We start from the raw sequence: 20,230 nt of genomic DNA on the forward strand, positions 1-20,230 counted from the left end.
TTCTTAGTGGCTAATACACTCAATCTCGTTTCTAAATTCTAACGAATTTAATATTAAACACACAGCGCATATTTTCCTCGCATGAATATAGTGATAAGTCAATTATCAGGGGAGGACAGGGGAGCTTGAAGTGTTGAACGAACTTCCAGTAGAGGTGGCAGAAGCAGGTTCGATATTATCATTCAAAGAAAAATTGGATAGGTATATGGACAGGAAAGGAAGGGAGGGTTATGGGCTGAGTGCAGGTCGGTGGGACTAGGTGAGAGTAGCGTTCGGCACGGACTAGAAGGGCAGAGATGGCCGGTTTCCGTGCTGTAATTGTTATATGGTTATATAAATAAGGCAATAGCATCATAATGTTTTAAGTAATGTTTGGATATTAAACACACAGCACGTATTTTCCCCATATGAACATATAAAATCATTGCAACGCACCAATATCGCTGAATCAGTGGGAGCCCTGGGCTTGTTTCCCTGCAATAAGACGGTCTGATCGAGGGGTGATGGGAGACAACGATACTCAAAGGGGGTTCCTTATGTCCAGTCTATTCCGCAATTTAGTTTTTGTTGCATTCATTGCAGAGATATGTTGGAAATGGAAGCAACATTTTCAGTGCTTTCGTGGCTATCTCAGGATATTCACCCTTGACTTTGATCCAGAATGCCGGCAGAGATGTTATGTCAAATATACTTTTCAGCCCGTCATCATTTGCAAGCTCAAGGAGTTGATCTCCTTCCCGCGCTGACATGGATGACGCGCTGGTAATGACCTCATGTGCGTTCAAGCTCAACAGTGGGCGTGACAGGGAATGAGGAAAGGTGCAGCTGATTCGTATTGCCAAATCATATCGTTTCCTCACAGCCCGGTAGCACATGCTTTGTGGCCCAGTACCGGTCTGCGGCCTGGTGGTTGGGGACCACTGGTCTAAGTGTACTCTGTTGCCCTTGAATAGGTCATAATTCCTGTTATGCTAGAATATTATTTTTATGAGAGTCTAAATTGCTTTTGTTTGAACGTGTTGGAACCCAAAATTAAAATGCAACTTTTATTCTGTGACAATTTGCCTTCTGCCCAAAGCTTAATTTTAGTAGTTCCATTTTCTCACTTTGTTTAAAGTCATACACCAACCCCTCCCCTTCCTCCTCCCTACCAGGCATTCCATTCCAGGAAGCAAATATCTTTCGATTCTCTCCTTATAACGCAGGTTGTTAATATGAATGTTCAGTACAGTGAAAAACTTCTTAAAATAAATGTGTAATGGTATTTCTGGTCATCCCAGAATCTACCAGCATATCTTGTGTAATATTAAATAAAGGAACTCATGTTGGAACTTGGTAAGACAGTATGTTGGTATTGGCAATTTTTAATTGGGAATATTGTGAAATAGAGATTAATAAAAAAAAGTGGGTGGCGACCAGAGGTAGGGACATAACCACAAGTGTTTCACAGCAACACACACACACACGCACACATACACATACACACACTCTCACACACACAGACACAGACTCACACACACACACACACACTCTCACACACACACACACACACTCACTCACTCTCACTCACACACACACACTCACTCACACACACACACACGCTCACACACACACACACTCACACACACACGCTCACACACACACTCGTGCGCGCACACACACACTCTCTCACTCACACACACACACACACACACTCTCACACACACACACACACACACACACACTCTCACACACACTCTCACTCACACACACTCTCTCTCACACACACACACTCACTCACACACACACACACGCTCACACACACACTCGCGCGCGCGCACACACTCTCTCTCTCACACACACACACACACACACACACACACACACACACACACACACACACACGTTTCGGGCTGAGGCCCTTCACGAGGGAAGGAAGGGGGAAGATGGCAGAGTAAAAAGGTACAGGGAGGGGAAGGACAATAGCTAGAAGGTGATAGGTGAAGCCAGGTGGTTGGGAAAGGTATAGAGGAAGGAATCTAATCGGAGAAGAGAGTGGAGCACAGGAGAATGGGAAGGAGGAGGGGACCCGGGGGAGGTGATAGGCAGGTGAATAAAAGAAAGAGGCCTGAGAGGAGAATGGAAGAAGAGGGGAGGAGGAGGGAACTTTTTTTACTGGAAGGAGAAATTGATATACATGCCACCAAGATGGAGGCCACCCGGGTGGAATATAAGGTGTTGCTCATCCACCCTGAGGATATTTCACTTCCTGTTGCTCCAAGCTGTTGTACCAGCTACAAGACCAAGTTGAGAAGTTAATAGAGGACTCTCCACCTGCCTGGCTGAGTGTAGCTCCACCAACACTTGAGAAGCTCCATACCATCGGTGGTGCAACAGCCCACTAAATTGTCACCAGCCCTTCCACCATGAACATCACCAGGACGTGCGGAGTACAATTTATAAAATGCACAGCCACTACTTGTTTGGGCTTCACTCATGATGGTTCTCAAATCTGTGGCTTCTACTACCAAGAGGAACAAAGGTAGGAGGAGGCTGGGAACACCTCCTCTTGCAGGTTTTCCTCCAACAAACGTGTCATTGAGACGTGAATATTTTACCATGGCTTCTGTCATCACTAAGTCCAAAACCCAGATCCCACCTTCAGAGATAGACCTACAGCAATTCGAGGAGGCTGTTGATTGACTCCTTAACATGGGCAATTAATGCTGGCCTTGCTTGTAACATCCTCATTCTGTAAATCAGCACAGTATCAGGGCAGCACAGCAGCGTGGTGGTTAGCACAGCCATTTACAGAGCCAGGGGCCACCGACTGGAGAGTGATTCTCGCCGCAGTCTGTCAGGAGTTTGTACATTCTCCCCATGTCTGCATATGTTCCCTCCGGGTGCCCTGGTTTCTTCCCACAGTCCAAAGGTGTATAGGTTAGTAAGTTGTGGGTACGCTACATTGGCCCCCAAATCATGGCCACACTCTCAGACTTCATCCACTACAATCCTCACTGATTTGATTTGACTTGACAGAAATGTTTCTTTAATTGATATTTTTGGAAATACTTTATTATCTAATAATATATGTTTTTGTTAACAAACAGGTTCCAAATGGTAACTCTCCAGAGCTTGTGATCAATCCAGTCAGTATAACTGATACAGGATGGTACATCTGCAGAGTGAACAGTGGCTGCTTCTTCGAATTCAGCCTCTGGGCCCAGCTGGAGGTTTATAACTTCAGTGCTGCTTGCGGTGAGTTACGTCTGCTGTAAACTTTCATTTGCTGTAGAACGTACAATGTAAAATATTCCATACTCTGTTGTTGAAAGAGGAATGGTTTAAGAACACAAAGACCATAATACATAAGAGCAGATTTAAGCCATTTGGCTCATCAAGTCTTCTCCTACATTCCATCATGGCTGAGTCATTATCCCTCTCAACCCCCTGTAACCTTTGACACCCTGACTAATCCAGAACTCACCAACCTCCACCAGTGAAAAACCATAAAATATAGAAGCAGAATTAGGCTATTCAGCCCATTGGGACTGGGCAGCAGTGAATCATTAGTGATTTATTTTTAAGCCTTCTCCCCATAACCTTTGACGCCTTTACTCATGAAGAATCTTTCAATCTCCGCTTTAAATATACTTGGCCTCCACAGCCATCTGTGGCAATGAATTCCAGATTCACCACCTTCTGGCTAAAGAAATCCCTCCTCACCTCTGTTCTAAAGGAACATCGTTATATTCTGAGGCTGTGCACTCTGGTCCTAGACTCCCCAGTATAGGAAGCATCCTCTCCACATCCACTTATCCGAGATATGATTCATTGTAAGTATTAAGTGTCATGTGTCAGTTCTGAGAATTGCACAGCGCTTCATTGGGGGTTCAGCTTGTAAGTGCAGAGCACAGTGTATAGGAAATGATTACTGACTGAGGAGGTCTCGGCCTGCAAAGAGTTACAGCAGTGGAAGAGAGCTGCGTGGATCAGATGAGAGTAAGTAGTGAATGGTGGAGAACAGTTAAAGAGTCACACAAATCTACAGATCCTTTGACGAATCTAGTCCATACAAACCATTATTCTGCCTAGTCCCATTGACCTGTACACAGACCATAGCCCTTCATTCCCTTTCCGTCTATGTATGGTGCCTTTAAAAAGTATTCATCCCTCTTGGAAGTTTACAACATTAAATCACAGTGGATTTAATTTGGCTTTTTTGACTCTGATCAACAGAAAAGACTCTTTTGTATCAAAGTGAAAACAAATTTCTCCAAATTGGTCTAAATTTATTACAATTATTAAACACAAAATAATTGATTGCATAATCACTCACCCTCTTCATGTCGGTATTTAGTAGATGCACATTTGGCAGCAAGTACAGCCTTGAGTCTGTGTGGATAGGTCTCTATATCAGCTTTGCACATCTGGGTACTGCAATTGTTCCTTATTCTTTACAAAACTGCTCAGGCTCTGTCAGATTGCATGGGGGTGAGTGATCACCCCTGTTCAAGTTCAGCTACAAATTCTCAGTTGGATTGAGGTCTGGACTCTGACTGAGCCACTCCAGGACATTAACTTTGCTGTTTTTAAGCCATTCCTGTGTAGCTTTGACATTATGCTTGGGGTCATTGTCTTGCAGGAAAACAAATCTCCTAAGTCACAGTTCTCTTGCAGTCTGCATCAGGTTTTCCTGCAGGATTTCCCTATATTTTGCTGCATTCATTTTACCTTCTACCTTCACAAGCCTTCCAGAGCCTGCTGCAGTGAAGCATCCCCACAGCCTGATGCAGCCACCACTATGCGTCACAGTAGGGATGGTGTGTTCTTGATGATGTGCGGTGTTTGGCTTATGCCAAACATAGCATTTAGTCTTTGGCCTAAAAGCTCAATTTTGGTTTCATCGGAGCAAAGAACCTTCTTCTGCTGATTTCAGAGTCTCCTACAGTCTTCTGACAAACTCTAGTTGAGATTTCATGTGAGTTTTTTCAACAGTGGCTTTCTCTTTGCCACTCTCCCATAAAGCTGTGACTGGTGAAGGACCAAGGCAATAGATGGCAGCCTCTGCCATCTCAGCCACTGAAGTTTCTAAGTCCTCCAGAGTTGTCATAGGTCTCCTGGTGACCTCCCTCACTAGCCCCCTTCTTTCACGGTCACTCAGTTTTTGAGGACAGCCTGCTCTAGACAGATTTACAGCTGTGCCATATTCTTTACATTTCTTGATGATTGACTTAACTGTACTCCAAGGAATATTCAGTGACTTGGAAATTTTCTTGTATCCATCTCCTGATTTGTGCTTCTCAATAACCTTTTCGTGGAGTTGCTTGGAGTATTCTTTTGTCTTCATGGTGTAGCTTTGTCAGCAGACTGACTCACCAGCAGTTGGACCTTCCAAGTACAGGTGTATTTTTACCAAATCATTTGAAACACCTTGACTGAACACAGGTTTATATATATAGCTAGGACACCTTAGCTAATTATGTGACTTCTAAAACTAATTGGCTGCATCAGTGATGATTTGGAGTGTCTTATAAAAGGAGGTAAATATTTATGCAATCAATTATTTTGTGTTTTATATTTGTAATTAATTTGATCACTTTGTAGCATTTTCACTTTGACACCAAAGAGTCTTTTCCTGTTAATCAGTGTCAAAAAAGGCAAATTAAATTAATTGCGATTCAATGTTGTAAAACAATAAAACATGAACATTTCCAAGGGGGGGGGGGGTCGTGAATACTTCTTATAAGCACTGTACCTATCCAATCTTCCTTTAAATTTTCAAATCGTGTTTGCATCTTCAAGTTCCACTGTCATCTCATTCCACACTCTCACTCTTGAGTGAAAATGCTCCCCCTCAGGATCCCCTTAAATATTTCACTTTTCAATCTTTACCCATGACCCATAGCGTAACTAACAGAAGATGATCCAAGAACATCTTCAACAATGGTAGCATCAACCGACTCTTCTGGCAATATGTTTCACTCTGAGTGGAGAAAAATTCCCTTTCAGATCCTCTCTATTGGTCTATTTCCCTTTATTATACCTATGTTCTCTTAAACACCTCACCAAGGAAAAAAAATTCTGCTGTCTTCACTATAATTGTGTATTTCTTCATCAAGGCACTCTTCAGAATGCCCTGCTCCAGTGAGATCAATCCCAACTTCACCAGAGCAACACACTCAAAATGCACACTCAACACTTACTAGTCCACACTGAACAGTACTGTATTTTGGTTAAAATAGGAAGGTGGTTGGGAACAAAAATGAGAGTACTCAACTTTGTATTAGCTCAGTAGTATTAAGTGTTATTTTTGTTAACTGGAAAGATATAATATACAGTACTGTGCAAAAGACTTGGGCACATATATATTGCTAGGGTACCTGAGACTTTCGCACAATGTACATTGTGTTTTATACGTTTGCTTTTATATTTATTGTGTTTATTTATGCGGCATTGGTTTCCAGAGCAACAATTATTTCATTCTCTTTATACTTGTGTACTGGAAATAACATTAAACTATTCTGAATCTTGAATGCTGGAAGAACTCAGCAGGTAAGGCAGTACCAATAGAGAGGAATAAACAGCCAATGGTTCAGGACAAAACTTTTCATCAGGGCTGAAATATTTATTTCTCTCCATAGATGCTGCCCGACCCACTGAGTCCTTCCAGCATTTTGTGTGTGTTGCTCTGGATTTCCAGCAGCTGCAAAATCTCTTATATTTATGATTAGTAACTTCTCTAGACTTGCCTTATAACTGAAACACTCAAAATCAGGCAACAAACTTGCATAGCTACAGTACTTAGGACAGGGCTGTCAAACTCATTTTAGGTCATGGGCCAGACTGGGCAAAAAGCGACTTCATGTGGGCCGGATCAGTTGTGCACACGTGCGTGCTCCCACGGCTTTCGTTGCCTTCGTTTATTCAACCTGCTCTCATGTGTCTCAGTCTCTGCTATAACTACAAAGTGTTTCACTTTACGAATTTCGTTTCTTATGAAGAAGATTGTCTAGCAAGCATTATTTTTATGATTGGTATTAACTTACAGTCGTAGGCTACAAGAAAGTTGTGATGAGAGAGAAAAAAAATGATGCTATTTTGGCTAAGATTGTTTTAGGAGCCACACCCTTTCCATTAATAAACCATTTGAAATCGAACATTAGCAAACACAAATGTAGATCTAACGAAACAAATTGTAAATGTAGGCTACACAATTGCACCTATGTTTTATTAGCCTGCTTCCAGCAATCAAATTCAGACAATGAACACAGTTAGCCTCTAATTTTTATTGAAGTGATCACATTTACAATAATAGAATAGTCAGAAAATGAATGAATCACAATATTATGACACTTAATATTTCATAATGCATTTTGCTTACATGTTGCAGTGCATCGAACAGTGTCACTCATTTTTCACTTGCTGCTTCCAGACACCTGACATCTCTTGGCTTTAACCAGCCTGTCAACATCAGGGACCAGCTTCTGGGCAGTTGTGATTTTCATAATGCACTTAGATGTCTGTGTGTCAGCTGCGAGTGCAGTTTGGATTTGTTAATGTTCATTATGGAGAATGCCTGCTCATAGAGATATGTTGTCCCGAACATGCAAAGGATCTTTGAGGCAAAGTCTGTCATCTTGGGGTACTTTGGTCCCAGGTACTGATAGAATGAGTCCAGACCCACAGTCTCAAATTTATATTTCAAAGCCGAGTTACACTGAATTTCAATTAGTTCCATTTGGAGCTCCTCCAGCACATCTGATGCTGCGTTGACAGCAAACGGCGAGCAAAATAGTGAGAATTCCTTCTCGAGCTGAGTGAAGACTTGGAAACAATTCTGAAACTCTCTTTTCAGCCGTGATATTTTCTCCTTGTTCCTGCCCATCTTGTCATTATTCCCATGAGCCACACGCACAGACTGCAAAGAGGGGAAATGAGCTGGGTTGCTCTGGGATAGTTGCATCTCCCACAGACCCAATTTAATTTGAAAGGCACGAATGCTGTCATAGTGTTCCGTAACAAGTTTGTTGTGGCCTTGCATGTTAACATTAAGCACATTTAAGTGCTCTTTTATATCCACCAAAAATGCAAGATCATGAAGCCAGTCTGGCTCTGGCTCCCCTTTCTCATTCATGAATAGTCCAATTTCCACACATAATTGAAAAAAACGTTTGAGCACAACCCCTCTGCTCAACTAGCGGACTTCAGTGTGGTAGGGTAGGCTGTGTCCAATATTACTTTCAGACAAAAGAGTGTCAAATTGCCGATGTTTGAGTCCCTTGGCTCTAATAAAATTAACCGTTTTGATTACTACATGCATGACATTGTCCATTTTCAGGCTCCTGCTACATAACGCCTCTTGGTGTGTAATACAATGAAAATTCCAGAATTCCTGCTCTGGATTCTCTGTCTGAACTTCCTCTCTGAGTTTCACAACAACGCCTGCCTTTTTCCCAACCATGGACGGTGTGCCATCTGTTGCCACACTGACAGCGTGACTCCAGTCAACTCCCAGTCTGTCCAAGGCCTCGACGAGGCTGGAGAAAACGTCGTTCGCCATTGTGGTGTTTGTCATGGGCGCCATCTCCACAAACTCCTCAATGACGGTCAAAGATGCATCAACATCACGAATAAATATTCCCATTTGAGCTACATCAGGTCATCATCGGTGCTCTCCTCAATTGCAATAGAGAAGGCAATAAATGACTTCACTTTGTCTTTTAGTTGACTGTTCAAATCTCCTGCAAGGTCCCCGATTCTCTCTGCCACAGTATTTCTTGACGAGCTGATATTACCAAAAGCCTGTCTCTTCTCAGGGCACATCAGATCAGCTGCCATCAGCATGCATGCTTTGATGAATTCCCCCTCTGAGTATGGCTTCGACGCAGCAGCTATTTTGCTGGCAATAATATAGCTGGCCTTGACAGCTCCATCATGAGTCTCTCGACTTTTGGTGAACACTGATTGCTGTTTTTTCAGAGCTGCTTCCAGCTCGTTTACCTTTTGCGTTCTGAGTCATCCTGCGTACTTGTCATATTTTTCTCCGTGTGACATCTCATAGTGTCATTTGATATTGTACTCTTTTGCCACAGCCACTTGTTGTGAGCGTATCAGACACACAGGTTTGCTGTTGACCTCACAAAAGTAAAAAATGATCTTTCCAATTATCGTTGAATATCCAACCTTCGATGTCAACTTTTCTTGGAAAGCATTTTGAACCACAGCAGCAAACAGTCTCAGCCTTGCTACAGGTGTTACTTATCTGAGTACTCTGTGTGTTTATACTGTGTCTGACTACGTAAGTGGGGCCCTAGTGGTCTTCAGTGCAGGGTGGTAGGTGCTTGAGCACAGCGGGTGGTTAACTGCCGCTCATTGTTTTCTAAGTACACACAACAAGCACAGCAGGCAACACAGACAGCGGTGGGAGAGAGAGCGGCTGCTGTACAGATACATAATAAATGGTTGTGAATATACTTTTTTTTCTCCAAATCATCCCACGGGCTGGATTGGACTCCTTCGTCGGCGGGATGCGGACCGCGGGCCGGTAGTTTGACACCCCTGACTTAGAACAAACTTGTACTATACAAGCCTTTATTATGAAATTATGCAAGTACTTTTTTGAACAACTATTCAAATAATGCATCAATTTATAAATCACTTCTAAATTATTTCACTTAACTCTCCTGTATCAGTTGTAATAATAAATGGCTTAGAAAGAAATGTAATTGAGCTGTATTTCAGGAATTGGGGCAGCCTGCAGATAACAAATAATGAGCTTAACTCAATATGCCTGGACTCATTCAATTTTGTGTTTTATATTCTGCTTTTCTCACTCTTTTTTGTGTAGCCATTTGTGTGATTTTTTGTGCATGGGAGGGGCTTGATGTTTTTCTTTGAACGGGTTCCATGTTTTCTTTGTTTCTTGGCTGTTTGTGGGGAAAATAAATCTCAGGGTTGTATACTGCATACATACTTTGATAATAAATTAATTTTGAATCTTTGAATGCTAATGGCGTATCCATGTGCTCACAAATACAGTATACGAAACAGTATAAAAGTTTCAATCATGAGAGGTTCTGCCAATGCTGGAAATCCAAAGCAACACACACAAAATGCTGGAGGGACTCAGCAGGTCAGGCAGCATCTGCATGGAAAAGAGTAAACAGTTGATATTTCGGACCCTTCTTTAGGATTGGTATAAAAGTTTTCTTTCACTTGAGTTCCCCCAGCATCTTGTGTGTATGTTTTGCTCAAGATTTCCAACATCTTCAGAACTCCGCGTATTTATGTTTGTCTTCAAAATGTGGACTGGATCTAGGGAGAATTTGAGCACCATTTGCCTTGGGTGTCAGGAAGTTGATTGAAAGTCTTTTAACTTGTCCTCCAGTCACAAGGGAAATCTGAAATAAGCTAAAAGAATTGCACAAGAACTTTTTTTTACAGTTGCCTTCAGAGAGTGTCGGTTTACACTCCACAACAATACCAATAAATTAACCTGCTGCTACCGTAGCCAAGAGCTGCTTCTGTATGGATACATAGTAGATAACACTGGATTTTGTTCATGGAAGATAAAATACCTTGAAGGCAGTAGAGTTTGATTAAAGCACTTTTACTCCTTTCAATCGTTTGTGAAGTTTATCATGGCATCAGATACAATAAATGTGTAGCACCATCAATCCAGAGCGTTATTTTGGAGTCACAAGCAAACACCCTTCCCACTGTGTCTGAACCAGTGCAATAGTGGTCCATGATCTTGAGTATCCAGATCAAACTGTCAGCAGTATGATACATGGCACGGTAGCATACTTATTTACTTACTACCCGTTTCACCGCTGTTGTGTAGGGCAGCATTGAAGCTCCTTCTTTTTTGCCAATGTTCAGGGCTTCCTTCCCTGTCTCAATAGCTTCTTCTCGGTTTTCACTACTGGCAGTCATGCAAGTCTCGGAGGAGACTCAGGAATACCGTCACACTCAGATGTAGAAGGATTCTTCATTGCTGCTTCCGTAACAGTTTTGTTTGACCAGTCAGGGTTGTTATCCCTGAGCTGAAACCCCAAACCCGGAGGACCGATGGACCACTCTAGTCTAGCCTCTACCCTTTGACCTGTTTGGTATGGATAACCCTTCCAAGAGCCAAAGCATAAAGCCCTGACTCCAGCCAACAAAGCTCTCCGGGTCATTGAGGCATGCAAGCCTCCTACGACAAGGTTGTGCTCGTTTTGGAGGAGAATAGCACAGTGGATAGCATAATTGCTTTACATCGCCAGCAGGGTGTTCAATTCCTGCCACTGTCTGTATGGAGTTTGTACATTCTTCCTGTGACCATGTGGGATTCTTCCAGGCGCTTTGGTTTTCTTCCACAGTCCAGAGATTAATGGTTAGGGTTAGAGAGTTATGGCCATGCTAAGCTGGCACTGGAAACATGGCCAGCACACTCTCAGAATCTATTAGTTGTTAACACAAACTGATATATTTCACTCTATGTTTTTATGTACACGTGACAAATCAAGCTAATCTTTATCTTTAAGGAGACATCCAGCTAGTCAGTCCTGGCTGAGGGACCACGGAAGTGGGTGTGGTCTGTTCACAGGATGTCTAGACAATTGTAAAGTAATATGCAACTGTCCTTCGTTTGGTAACATATCTACTTTAAGTTCAAAGTTCAAATTAAATCTATTATGCAAATATGTATATGTCACCATATACTACCCTCTACTGAGATTCATTTTCTTGTGGGCATTCACAGTAGAACAAAAAAATAACAGAATCAATAAAAAAAACTACAGACAAATGAAGACTCATAACCAATGTGCAAAGAATACAAATTGCAAATACGACAAAAATTTAAAAAAATAAATAATAAATAATAGACAAATAATACTGAGAACTTGAGTTGCAAAGACCTTAAATGTGAGTCCATTGGTTGTGGAATCAGTTCACTGTTGAGGTGAGTTAAGTTATCCACGCTGGTTCAGGAGCCTGATGGTTGAGGGGTAATAACTGCTCCTGAACCTGGTGGTATGGGACCTAAGGCAACTGTATCTCCTTCCCAGTGGTAGTAGTGGAAAGAGGGTGTGGCCTAGAAAGGATCCTTGATGATGGATGCTGCTTTCTTGTGGCAGCACACCTTGTAGATGTGCTCAGTAGTGGAGAGGGTTTTTCCTGTGAGGATTGGGCTATATCCACTACATTGTGCAGACTTTTCTATTCTTGTGCATTGGTGTTTTCAAGGTACTCTCCACTCTGCATACTGTTTCTAAAAGTTTGTCAAAGTTTTAGATGACATGCTGAATCTGTGCAAAGTTGAGGTTCTACAGTGCTTTGAGGATTACAGTTTGCCTCTCTGTTGCCATGGGTAGCACAACTATAATGTGCATTCCTCTACAAAAATGCATGTGAAGTTTTCATTTTGACCTCCACCCTGGGAAAAAGATTTTTGTTGTCCACTCGATCTTATCATCTTGTACGCCTCTATCAACTCACATCTCAACCTCCTTCATTACATCATAAGACATAAATCTCCAGCAGCTCATATTTTGCTCTTGATTCCAGCATTTGCAGTGTCTTGTTTCTCCAATCTTTTTGCTCCTTTGTAATGGTTAATGTAACTTTAGTCATATTTCAAAGCAGCATCCGTTACCCTAAGGATTAGCATAGTTTCAAGAGGACTAGATATCAAAGCAAGGATGTATTGCTGAGGCTTCATAAAGCGTTTGTCAGACTACAGTTGTAGTTGTGAGCACATGTGAGCAATTCTGGGTGCCAAGAAAGGATGTGCTGGCTTTGGAGAGGGTCCACACAAGGTTCATGAGAATGATCCTGGGAATGAAAGGTTGAATCTATGAAGAGAGTTTGATGGCTCTGGGCCTGTACTCACTGGAGTTTAGAAGAATGAGGGGGGATCTCATTGAAATCTATCAAATAATGAAAGGCCTAGTAGAGTGGGTGTGGAGACGATGATTCCTGTAGAGGGGGAGTGTAGGACCAGAGGGCACAGCGTCAGAAAACATGGATGGAATAGAGATGTGGGGCGGGGTGTGGAATTTCATCAGCTGAGGGGCGGTAAATCTGTGGAATACATTGCCACAGATAGCTGTGGAGGCCAAGTCACTGAAGGGTAATTAAAGCGGAGGGTAATAGCTTCTTGATTAGTGAGGGCATCGAAGGTGTCAGGGCAAGGCAGGACAAAAGGGCTGAGAGGGAAAATAAGTTGACCATGGAATTGTGGAGCAATATCAGGAGGCCAAATGGCCTAATTCTGCGCCAGTGTGCGATAATCTTATGGATTATGCAAGAGGAAGGGGAATCTGTTTTTCATATGAAGTCCATCAGAGCATGGTTACTCTTCATCCATTATGTCTCAGAGCTCATTAATAGTGGTCTTCTCTGAGTTATATTTTTTAGCACACATTCACTGCCACCCAACCTATTGCTCTGGTTTGCTCATAAGGTTTTTATTCTATATCTACCAAATAGACAAAGTTTATTATCAAAGTCAAAGTAAGTTTATTATCGAAGTACATATATCTTAACATACACTACCTTGAGATTCATTTTCTTGTAGGCATTGTACAGGAAAATAAAGAAATACAATAAAGTTTATGAAATATTATACATAAGCAAGGATGTTAAGAGGTACAGATAGAAAAGGCAGAAAAAGACTTCTTCCCCGGACAGAAATGACTAATTATGAGGGGACATAATTAGGTGGTGGTGTGGAGATATGTCTCTACTCAAGGAAGTGTAAAGTGCTCCTTCTCTCTGCTAGACTGTAGGTCAACCCTTGGGGAAGGTGTAGCACCTGTTTAGCCCCCACCCCACCCTCCCGATCAGGGTCACATGAAGCCTTGAGAGTAAATGGTGGATGATCATATGAGCAGCTGGTGCATATCACAAGTCCTGGTTCTGCGACCGCTGATGCCAGACAAACAATCTCTGAAGAGTATTGATAATGGTTGGGGTCACCCATCTTGTGAAGACACTGCCCAGAAGAAGCCAATGACAAACCACTTCTTTAGAAAAAATTGCCAAGAACAATCACGGTCATAAGACTCTGATAGCCCACGTCGTACAACAAGGCACGTAATGATGATGATGCTGCATAAACATTGACTGACAAACAGTCAATCTGCAAAAAAGACAAATTATGCAGCAGTAAATCAATAATACTGAGAACATGAGTCGTAAATTTCTTGAAAGTGAGTTTGTGGGTTATGAAATCAGTTCAGAATTGAGGTGAGTGAAGTTATCCATGCTGGGTCAGGAGCCTGATAGTTGCAGGGTAATAACTGTTCCTGAACCTGGTGTTGTGAGACTTGAGGCCCCTGTACCTTCCTGATGGCAGCAATGAGACGAGAACATGGTAGGGACCCTGATGATGGATGCTGCTTTCCTGCAACAATGCTTCTTACAGAAGTTGTTAGTGGTGGTCATCTCGAAGGCTTATATTTAGCAGACCTTCACTGCCATCCAACACGTCACTCTGACTTGCTCTAAACGTTTTTACTCTATGTCTGTAACATAAGGCAAATTTATTTTTTTTATCAGATGGATTTATAGTTGAAAGTCATGATTGGTGAACAGCCAATAATGATAAAATTGCTTTCTTTTCAGGAAGAAGATTTTTTTCCAATGAGGCCAGGCTCCAGATAATAAATCAGCCGCAAGCCCAGAGACTGATGGTCGGGGATACACTGATATTGGAATGTACTGCAATTGGCATCCCAATGCCACGTTATCAGTGGCTGAGAAATGGCATACCAGTCACCAATGGCTCTGAAAGGCATTACAAGGTAGACATTACAATCCAATGCCTTTATTCTCCATTTAAATTTGTGAAGAATCTGCTCAAGTAGAAAGCACAGAAACAGGCCCTACCAGTCCATCCTGACTTGGTCTCATCTACCTGCACTTGGATCAGTGGGGATTCCATTGGAGCCTATAGAATATTGAAAAGCCTGGATAGAGGGGACGTGGAGAGAATGTTTCTGATAGTGGGAGAGTCTAGGACCAGGAGTCACAGCCTCAGAGCAGAAGGACATCCCTTTAGAACAGAGCTGAGGAGGAATTTTTTAAGCCAGAGGCTGATGAATCTGTTGAATTGTTGCCACAGACAGCTGTGAAGACCAAGTCATTGGGTATATTTAAAGTGGAAGTTGATGGATTTTTGATTAGTAAGGATGTCAGAAGTTGTGGGAAGAAGGCAGGAGAATGGGGTTGAGGGGGATAACAAATCAGCCGTAATGGAATGGTGGAGTAGACACAATGGGCTGAATGGCCTAATTCTGTTCTTGTCTTATAGTCGTACAGCATGCATAGTGGTCTTTCGACACAATGAATCCTTGCCAACCACGATGCCTTAATCCTCTAATCCCAATTTCCTGTGTTTGGTCCACATTCCCCCAAAGCTCCACTCCTCCATATACCCATCTAAGCGCTTCTTAAATGAAAATACTGTGTCATCCTCAGCCAATTCATCGGGCAGCTCATTCTGTATACTGTGTTATAAAAACGTTGCCTCTCAGGTCTTTTTTGAAACTTTCCCCTCTCACCCTTGATCAATGACTCTAGTTTTGATCAGCTTATCCTAGAGAAAAGACCTGTCCACCTTATCTCTGCCTCTCATAATCTTAAACACTTCAATAACATCACTCCTCCTTTTCCTCTCCAAGGATTAAAGGCCTAGCCTGTCTAACCTCTCGCTATTACTTAAACCCTCGTGTCCTGGTAACCTCCTCGTAGAGAATTTAAAGTAGATTTTCCTATGTGTAGGTGAGGCCGTATCTACGGAAATGAATAAACAGTCGATGGTTCAGTCCTGATGAAGGGTCTCGGCCCAAAATGTCGACTGTTCATTCCTCTCCATAGATGCAGACTGACTTGCTGAGTTCCGCCAGTATTTTGTGTGGGGCTATTCTGAAATTCCAGCATTTGTGTTTCATGTTTGCATGGCTTTTGGGAGTATCACTTGCCAAAAATGTGTCCCTAAAAATTCTGAGTAGTAATCCCACAATTTCCTTTCTGCATCTAATGAGTGTGAGTGCTTTTTTACAAGTGAGAATGGAAAAAGCTGTTTTTGATATAGGTGTGGAGCTTTACATTTTGTTCACTTAAGAAACTTATGCAAGCACTCCTTTATTTGTTAACAGATAAATAGAATAAATATGGACAACCAGGGACAGTACCGTTGTCGTGTGTTCAACGACAGGGCAGAACTCTGGAGTTTGGAAGCAGAAATTATTATAGGTAAGGAGTTGTAATTTAATAAATTAGTTAAATTTTGTTACATTTTGGGTGGCGGGGTGGAGATACGTCTCTACCAAAGGAGGTTTAAGGCACTCCTTCCCTTCCCTTCCCTAGCCTGCAGGTCCCCCTTGGGCAAGGTGTAGCACCTGCTTAGCCCCCCGCCCCCCCAATCAGGGTCACATGAAGCCATGGGAGCAGCTGGTGAATGGTCGTATAAGCTGCCAGTGAATATCAGAAGTCCTGGTTATGCGACCACTGACGCCTGGCAGACAATCTGATAATGGCTGGAATTGTCTCTTTTGTAAAGACACTGCCTAGAAGAAGGCAATGTCAAACAATCCCATCTTTTTTTCCCTGTAATATCAGAGCAGCTTCCGTACCATGGGCAGCATGGAGTGTTGTGGTTAGCACAATGCTTTACAGTACCAGCGACCCGGGTTCAATTCCCTTCTGTAAGGAGTTTGTACGTTCTCCCTGTGACTGCTTGTTTCCTCCAGAGACATTGGGGTTGCTGGGCTGTGTGGCTGGTTGGGCCAGAAAGCCCTGCTCCATGCTGTATCTCAATAAACAAATAAAGAAATAAATACGTTAAACTTCTAGAGACTATAGAGAGTTTATAAGACATAGGAGCAGAATTAGGCCATTCGGTCCATTGAGTCTGTTGTAGGTTGGGGAAGCTCATCAGATGTCAGGTCAGTATTGTGTTTCTCAGGGGTTCAGTAACCCAAGCACTGCATCTGCCCTGATTCACACTCCACCAAGGAGACTCCCAGATGTGTGTTGATGTGGCAGAGATCTCTTTTTCAGTACTGTGCATTGTCTCTGCAAACTGTAATGAGGTCGGTACCAATTCTTCTACCCCAATACCTTAAATTGGTTTTGATAGTTCTCAACATGGTAACTAGATCACACAAGGTACTGGAGTTTAAAGCATTTTGATCACTGGGGGAAAAAAAACAATTTTTAAAGCAAAATAAAAGATTTGCTTGACTTTAAGATGATTGGCATTTCATTAGTTCTCTCTTTTCAGAAATGGACATGGCTATATGTTGCAAAAATACTAAATTTGTGTTTTATTACTCTAATTGTCAGTGCCCAGACACAGTGCGGCGATTGCAGTGGAATGTGATGAAGGTAAGATATGCTGTTTACTCTGTGGCTTGTTCACTTTCAACTGACTTCTCTCGTGGGAAACAGGGATAGCCTGTTCTTTCCAAAAAGGAAAGGAGGTTCAGCAGAATCAGATTAGAGTACGGTAGTGCAGAGGTTAGCGTGATGCTATTCAACGTTTAGCAAACTGGCTTCAATTTTTCCGTTGTCTGTCAGGCGTTTGTGCATTCTCGCATGACCACGTGTATTTCCTCTGGGTGCTCCGGTTTCCTCTGTTACGTACCCCGTAACTGGCTTGCCAAACCAGCAGAAATGGACCACTTAGTTGGAGTCTGGTTTAACAGAAACTAATCAAGTTTTATTAAAGAAATAAGTAACACAGTACTCTAATCGTAAGGATATAAATGCAACAGGTTAGCAATGATAAAACAGATGTACACAGAACTGGGGTAATAGGAATCAACCAAGCTCTATCGCAGTCTAGGGGTAATATGATCAGTCTCAAGTGACGCAGAGTTCAGTTCAGCTTAGTACAGTTCGCAGTAATCGCTGTTGTGCCGTTGGAGAGAGAGAGAGAGAGAATATGTAAATCTGATTCAGACAGACCTTTGATGTTCTTCACAGTTAGCTTTCAGGCGAACCCTTTTAATGTCTTCTGTGGTCACCGACTGTGACCCCTCCGTTCCGGATACGATCGTTCTTCCGCGGTGAACCCGGCACCCAGGCAAGGGCGGACACACACACCAGGTTCCCACCGATCGTACCCTTTTCACCCTGTCAGTCTATGGTCGGTTCCTGCGACCAGACCTCCAAACTCCTACCAACTTGTGGGGGCACACCGCTCTTCCAGGGTCTCGTTATCTCGTGATCTCGTGGTGTATGTCGTGCCTTAGCGAACCTGTTCTTTTTATCCCCCTGCTGGGGTATTGCCTGTCCATCAAACTTCAAACAGTTCAGGTTCAAAGCAACCGGTCTGTCAATATTCTGAAATGTGTTTCTTTCTCGTTAATCTCTCTCTTCTCTCTTATTAGCATTTTGAATATTTCTCCATTGTCTCCCTTATCTCTCTCATCAGCATCAATCTTCTGATAACTTGGTTTGTCGTCACACCTCCCATATTCCAAATACAGACGGGTTCAGAGGTTAATTGGTCACATGGGTGAAATTGTGCAGATTGATGGGCCGGAACGGCATGTTACTTTGCTGTGTCGCTAAATAAATAAATCTAAATAAATAGTAATTCATCATAGTATAGAGGAGGAAGTAAAGAAGCTTCATGGAGATATGGGCAAACTGAGTGAGTGGGTAAGGGTGTTATTTTATCTTTATTTATTTTATTTAGAGACACAGCACAGTAACAGGTCCTTCTGTTCCAACAAGCCCAAGCTGCCCAATTACACAGACTTCTTTAGAATGTGGGAGGAATCCCACATAGTCACAGGGAGAAAATGCGAACTCCTTACTGACAGCAGTGGGAATCGAGCCTATGTTGCTGACACTGTAATAGTGTTCTGTTAACACACTATGCTACTATGCCATCCACAACAAGGCAGGTGGAATATAATGTAGAAAAATGTGTTTTGCTAAATGTGGGAAGTGGGGTTTGTTGATGCTCAAAGTCACTGAAAGTCAACATGCAGGGCCAGCAAGTCATTAAAAAGGACTATAATATGTGAGCCTTTATTATAAGTGGACTGAACACTGGAGTAGGGAAATTGTATTGTAATTACATAGAGCTTTTGTCAGACCACTCCTGCAGTATCGTACGTAGTTTTGTTAACTTGCTAAGCTTAACTTGGTGCCAGAATGTGTGGTGACCTTCTAAAGATCCAAAGTTCAAAGTGCATCTATTATCGAAGTATGTATGCGGTATACAACCCTGAGATTTGTCTTCTCACAGACAGCCAGAAAACAAAGAAAACTATAGAACCTGTTCAAAGAAAAATATCAACCCCCCACTCCCCCACCAATGCACAAGAAAAACAAATAGCGCAAATGGCAAAAAATAGCAAAAAACACAATATAAAACACAAAATCGAAAGAATCGAAATATTCGGTTCAGTTCGGTTCAGCTCTATCTAGCACTTTCTGTGTTATGTGAAGGCTGTCCAGATCAAAATTGTCGAAAATAGCAACGATAAAAGGAGCACCAGAAAACAGAAACACATCATGACATGAACTAGAGCCCAATCCACAAACCACATTGATTAAATCTCGCCCAAGACCGCCTTGCGGCTGCTCCCAGCACGTCTTTGAGTTTGTTGGTGGTTAACACAAACGATATGTTTCATTGTATATATCAATGTAGTGTATATTTGATAAATAAATCTGTATTCTGACAAGAATTTATATACTTGCCATAGTGGGTATTGTCCCCAATAGTTCAGAGATGGTAGGTTTGCCATATAAGGAGAGATTGGGTAGAAGGGGATTTTATTGATAGAGTGGATGTGGAGAGGATATTTCCTATGGTGGGAGAGTCTCTGACCAGAGGACACAGCCCCAGAATAGAGGGGCATCCTTTTAGAACGGGGATGAGGAGGAATTTCTTCAGCCAGAGAGTGGTGAATCTGTTGAATTTGCTGCCACAGGCAGCTGTGGAGGCCAAGTCTTAATGTATATTTAAGGCAGAGGTTGATGGATTCTTGATTGGGCAGGGCATGAAGGGATGTGAGGAGAAAGCAGGAAATTGGGGCTGAGAGGAAAACTGGATCAGCCATGATGAAATGGCGGGGAAGACACAATGGGCCAAATGGCCTAATTCTGTTCTTATATCTTATGGCCTTATGGTCTTATATGTATGTCCACCTTGCTTCATTACGTGCTGTTCTATTTCCCCTTTCTAGATGTTATTTTAATCTGTAGTTCAAATGAGATCTCCGTTAGTTTTCTA

The 20,230-nt window shown here is 42.3% G+C and overlaps 1 protein-coding gene across 2 annotated transcripts in view; it reads left to right on the forward strand.

Moving 5' to 3' along the window:
- malt1 (MALT paracaspase 1) overlaps positions 1-20,230 on the forward strand; it is a 127,477-nt gene that overhangs the window by 23,988 nt on the left and 83,259 nt on the right. For both annotated transcript variants that reach the window (XM_072252259.1, XM_072252260.1), the window contains exons 5-8: positions 3,090-3,237; positions 14,596-14,774; positions 16,131-16,227; positions 17,320-17,361. In XM_072252259.1, coding sequence (XP_072108360.1) covers positions 3,090-3,237; positions 14,596-14,774; positions 16,131-16,227; positions 17,320-17,361 — 466 coding nt within the window. The remainder of the gene's footprint in view (positions 1-3,089; positions 3,238-14,595; positions 14,775-16,130; positions 16,228-17,319; positions 17,362-20,230) is intronic.

Source organism: Mobula birostris, chromosome 3, assembly GCF_030028105.1.
Source record: "Mobula birostris isolate sMobBir1 chromosome 3, sMobBir1.hap1, whole genome shotgun sequence".
NCBI classification, from domain to species: Eukaryota; Metazoa; Chordata; class Chondrichthyes; order Myliobatiformes; family Myliobatidae; genus Mobula; species Mobula birostris.